Here is a 5107-nt window from a genome sequence, read left to right as displayed (position 1 = left end):
TTGTGTGTCAGCAGCAGTAAAAGAAGTGAATTTAGATTATAAAGCACTATAACCCTATATTATGATTGGAAAAAAAAAACCCAACAACCCAACCAAATTCTTCTTCAGTTTCCAAAAGCAATAAACACCATGATGATCATTCTAGTAGGACTGAAAAGCACACAAAGAATATAGCAGACCAGAATATTATCTTATTCTGATTTTTCTTCTTTGGAAATTCCATGCACATTTTCCAAATTTTCTGTTCCAGACAGTCATAACAGTTAAACAATGAGATGTGTAACGCCAGACTAGCATTAACTTAAGGTTTCTTTACTGTACATTAAAGCATATGATGAGAGAAGAACAACTACACAGAAACAATCCTCAGAGGAAGTGACTAGTTATTATATAATTATGTTGTTCTGCTGAGCAACTTCTCAAATTACAAACGTGAGAAAAAAGCAATGCAGGAGAATGGGTGGTATCTTTGGGTATAGAGCAATGACAACAATAGCAAAGGCTTCATTAAGGCTGTATTAACCAGCAGAGTACAGTGAGTACATGCCAAGGTCAAAAACCTGTCACTTGATTTTTGACAGTATTATCCATGTTAGTTGGATCAAAGTTAGCTTGATGAATTACAGAATACTTAAATCACAAGGCTGTATCTTGTGTAATCTCATAGAGTATTTTCATTCAAGTTACCCAATATAAATGTAAGAAGTGACAGAGAGTGTTGTGTCTTCCGTAAAACCCAGATCTTGGAAGTAAGTAATTCTACAGGAACCAAGTCTTGCTTTTTTTTATTGAAAAAACATTTTTAACGTTGTTGTGGATAAAATCATAGAACCATAAATGAGCAGCACATTAAAGATTTTAAGACCAGAAGGCAAACAAAAAAAGACCAAAATCTATCTCTAAATAAAATGCTTAGATAATTACTGGTGGTTCATTTATGATTTCATACATTCACAGCTAATGATACGGGCACAGTCTGATCCAAATTGAGTAAATTGTCCTACGCAACCTACCCCTCCATCCCACCAGCAGACTGCTGCTGCTGCCACTACCACCAGCATCTCTTCCAGTCATAGCTGTTTCCTTTTTCCCCAACTAGATACCATAAATTAATTCCTTCAAAGTACCACTGCATGTATTTTCATGCCAACTGAATTTCTTTCCCTTCCAAATATGGTATTTTATCTTTTAAATGTTGACGTTACTTAATTATCAGTGCAAAATTAGCTAGCTCAAGACCTAAATTCAAACCTGGCATATGATCAATGAAAATACCATAGTAGATTTTTCAACCATTTTCATAGATTCTGTTGTCTACATTGATGTTCATCTATTATTCAGTAGCACACATGCTGTGTAGATCAAGAGATTTACATTTATAAACTTTCACCAAAATTGTGTTGCTCAAACTTTAACACAATTTTAATTAAAACCACTAGAAAGACTTGTACATATTTAATGATTTAGTATTTGTCACACATTTTTTCACAAAGGTTTTTAAAACTTCTTCCAAAAGAGCAACTGTAACAAAATATCAGAGACAGCAGCAAAGGAACTGCTGTAAATTTGCCACTTGCTGCTTAATACATAAAAATATGGGAAAGATCAGAACAATTCCTAGTAAATATCATATAATAATAGGAAGTAATAAGATATAGGCTTCAGATAACAGAAGAACCTACAGAATACCTGTACATTTTATCAAAAGATCCGTAGAGTATAAATTTACTTCCTATGGGATCCTACATTTTAAACCTCTTCCAGCACCCCCAAACTCAGCAGCAGTAGCAGAAGATATAAGTGCTGCACTGTAAGTGTATCTAGAAAAAGAGGGAGATTTAGAAGCAGTGTGTTTTACCAAAGAAACTTAGGAACTCCCTTGCTCTCCCCAGTTTCTTCTGCCCAGGTTTCAAACAATTCCACTGATGTTTCTATTCTCAGTTTTCTTAAAACCTGATTCCGTTCTAAGCCACAGGAATATCAGGAGATGGCAAAAAGAAGTCAAGGGTAGTTCAATATCTGCAACTCAGTATCTCCTGAGCTCAAGTTAGCCTCAGCAGAAAAGCTAAGCTTTATACTATTAATATATGGCTATGTTACATTTCTAGATCATTATATTTATGTTCTTTCTATAAAACTTTTTGTTTACAGAAAAATCTCTCCTCCTTTCAGTTTTTCTGAATCAGAGCTACATACATTTTTTACATTTCTTTGTGATAAGAATTACTGCAGCAATCCAAAATTTGTGAAAAGATTGGACCTATTTATCTGCTTTATAGATAAATACATTCTAGATGTCTCTCAGAAAGATTGTACTTTTCTGGCATAAATTTGATAGAGTAATTACCATAAAGAAAGGATCATTTCTATTCATACAAAAGCATGTGAAAAGGATATTTGATGTACACCAGATTGTTCGTTCTTTAATCCACAAAGCATTTCACTTATTATTTCAGACGAGAGCTTTTGAAACGATGGCCTCAATTCTCTCAGCTGTGTAAACAGTTACTGACTATTTAACCCCAGATTGCCAGGCAGTGCATCAACTATTCTTTGCTCTGCACAAAATAGAACCAACTAATGATAAAGGCAACTGCAGGATCTATAGATTACAAAACACATTGTAGTTACTTATTTTATACCCAACAGAAGAAATACAGAAATACATGTCATTACCTACATAAAACTTCTAGCTGTTGATCAGTCTCTTGAAGCTTAGACCAGTACTCGCTTGCAAGCTTTTGGTATTCATTGATAAGGAAGATCTTCAAATCAGGGCAGGGGCATTCCAAAGACAGTAGTGCTGGAGGAACTTCAAGGAAAAGTCCATTTTTCTCTTCAAAAGAATGCACTAATGCCTGTGATGAAAAACGCTACTCAGCAGACTACTCTGCATTCTATTTTCTCCCTCAGAAAACTGCTAACTAAACTTACAAGGAAAAGCTTACTTTTGTTTTATAGTCTTCAATCTCTCTTTCCAAAGCCAAACTTTCAAGGATAAGGAATTCCAAAATTGCCTTCTGTTGCTTCTTCACAAATTTGATCTATTTCATGAAACAAGTTACTGTTACTTCTTTATCTGATTTTAATATGAAATCTCTTATTTAGAAACAAAACCCCTGATTTCCAGTTCTACAATGCTATGCTTTTATAGATTTTAGTGAAGCAGATTTGCACTATGGCAAGTAAAGAGATGGGATGCTCTGAATACGAGTTATAATCTCAAAGTAGTACAGAAAAATAAATGAAAATACTAAAAATACAGTGATAATAAATTGTAAAAATAAAATACCAACCTGTTCTAACATCTCAGCTGGATTGATCTTAGATTTCAGACAAGATTCTTCTGAGAGGTAACACTGCATTTCATTCAGCCATAATTTCAAATTCTCTTTTAGTTGCCAGATAGGAGCAATAGTATTTGTTTGATATGTATCTCGCTCCTCCGATAATTTACGCTCTATATCCAAATAAAACATAAAGCTTTCTCAAACACACAAGATACTACACAACACTGTGCTTTCTAAATCTAAATCTGACAAGACAGGGATTTAAAATCTCAAATAATCAAGATAATTTTGATTATAAAAAATAATCAAGAAACATTCTTACCGAAGTCCTTCATATCCAGAAAAAAGTTGTACTTATGGCTTTCTTCATCAAGAAAAGACTTTATTTCTGCTTCTGCTTTTTGACTGGAAGGTATGAATACAAGTTTTACAGAAGCTTTAATTTCTTATTCATTATGTTTTCAAGAATGATAAGCCTCAAATATTCTAATAATTAAGTAAAAAGGGGCATTCTTTGCCTGGGAAGGTATGAAGTCAGAACTTGGACATTGTCCTGGGTGGTATGGAAGCCACACCCCTCTGAGCAACAAATGCTCTCATTGATCTGCTGTATGTATATACAAAACACAAGCTAATAGACAAGAACATTAATGTTCCCTGTTCTAAGCATGAAATCAATATGTACTTTTAGAGATGGACTCTGAAGGAATTAAGAAGCATCTGAAAACTTCTGATACTCCTACAAATACATGCTCTTCAAATGTTGATAAGACAACTAAACAGCTCAGATCATCGTGGTGTGGTACATGCAGAACAACATCCACTCTATTGTCTCCTCCCTTTCCGTGTTCCCTTAATGTCTACAGGCCCCTTTCAATATAGATCATAAACTCGCATGCCCTGCACAAAAAATTATCTTCAGTTCAGGTATTTTAATCTTTTCCTCTTAATGTCCTTTGAATCAAGTATACCACACAACAATCTCTTCCTACAAAAGTATTTCTTTAATGAAGGCTAATTATTTCTCATCTTTTACCTGTTCTCACTCAGTCTTTTATGCTCTTGCCACCACACTTGCTGATGCTGTTTCAACAGCATTTGCTCTTTGTTATTTTTTGAAATTTGCTCTGTTTTTTTAATCTGCAGGAAAAATTAAAGCTTGTAAGTATATCAGTCTGTTCAATAGCTTTATTAAATGCTTTCACATGGAAACTTTTAACTACAGAATGGTGAACCTAAAAGCTTTTTTCTAAACTGTTTTTTTCTAAAGAACAACAGGTTCAAATGTAACCAATTTTCATGGGGAAAAAAAAATCCATTTAAATCACGATGAAATAAGAGAAGGTAGGAAAAAAATGCAATCCATTTTCTTCTTTCCCTTTTTTCCTTTTCTTTCCCATCCCTATTACCCAGGAGGTGAATGTGGGAAAAATGAGCATGAGAAAGAAAAATACAATTTCTTAAAAGTGGGAAGATGAAAAAGTGAAAGTGTGTCTTGGGGGGGGGGGGGAGAGGGAGAAATCAAAAATTGTTTACTAAAAAAGAGTGTTTTTTCAAAATCTTATCCAATTAAAGAGGCCCTGAAACTCTCCGAGGGCTTCACAAAACATTGCTTCCAACTTCAGACAAAATAAAAATACATGCTTTTGAGACAGATGGAATTACTGCTTAAACTAGAGAAAAAGCCGCCAGGGAAAGGCTGATGAAATGGCAGCCAGGTGACTCTGGCCAACCAACAGTGAATGATCAGAAGTCTATGGCTGCCAGAAGCCCCTGAGACAAGTCAGTTTTCTCTCATTCTCCTGACATCACGACTG

General features: G+C 34.6%; 1 protein-coding gene across 1 annotated transcript in view; it reads right to left on the bottom strand.

Moving 5' to 3' along the window:
* The window catches only part of CCDC148 (coiled-coil domain containing 148), a gene marked incomplete at both ends in the record, with an annotated part of 10080 nt that extends 5650 nt beyond the window's left edge, over positions 1-4430 (bottom strand). Inside the window, 5 exons of the mRNA XM_010015009.1 lie at positions 2677-2858; positions 2949-3044; positions 3297-3460; positions 3613-3695; positions 4327-4430. Of these exons, the coding sequence (XP_010013311.1) occupies positions 2677-2858; positions 2949-3044; positions 3297-3460; positions 3613-3695; positions 4327-4430 (629 nt within the window). The remainder of the gene's footprint in view (positions 1-2676; positions 2859-2948; positions 3045-3296; positions 3461-3612; positions 3696-4326) is intronic.
* Between the last annotated feature and the right edge of the window lie 677 nt (positions 4431-5107).

The sequence above is a fragment of the Nestor notabilis genome, unplaced genomic scaffold (assembly GCF_000696875.1).
Source record: "Nestor notabilis isolate BGI_N333 unplaced genomic scaffold, ASM69687v1 scaffold36505, whole genome shotgun sequence".
In the NCBI taxonomy this organism is placed as follows: domain Eukaryota; kingdom Metazoa; phylum Chordata; class Aves; order Psittaciformes; family Psittacidae; genus Nestor; species Nestor notabilis.
This window is presented reverse-complemented; position numbering and strand designations above follow the sequence as displayed.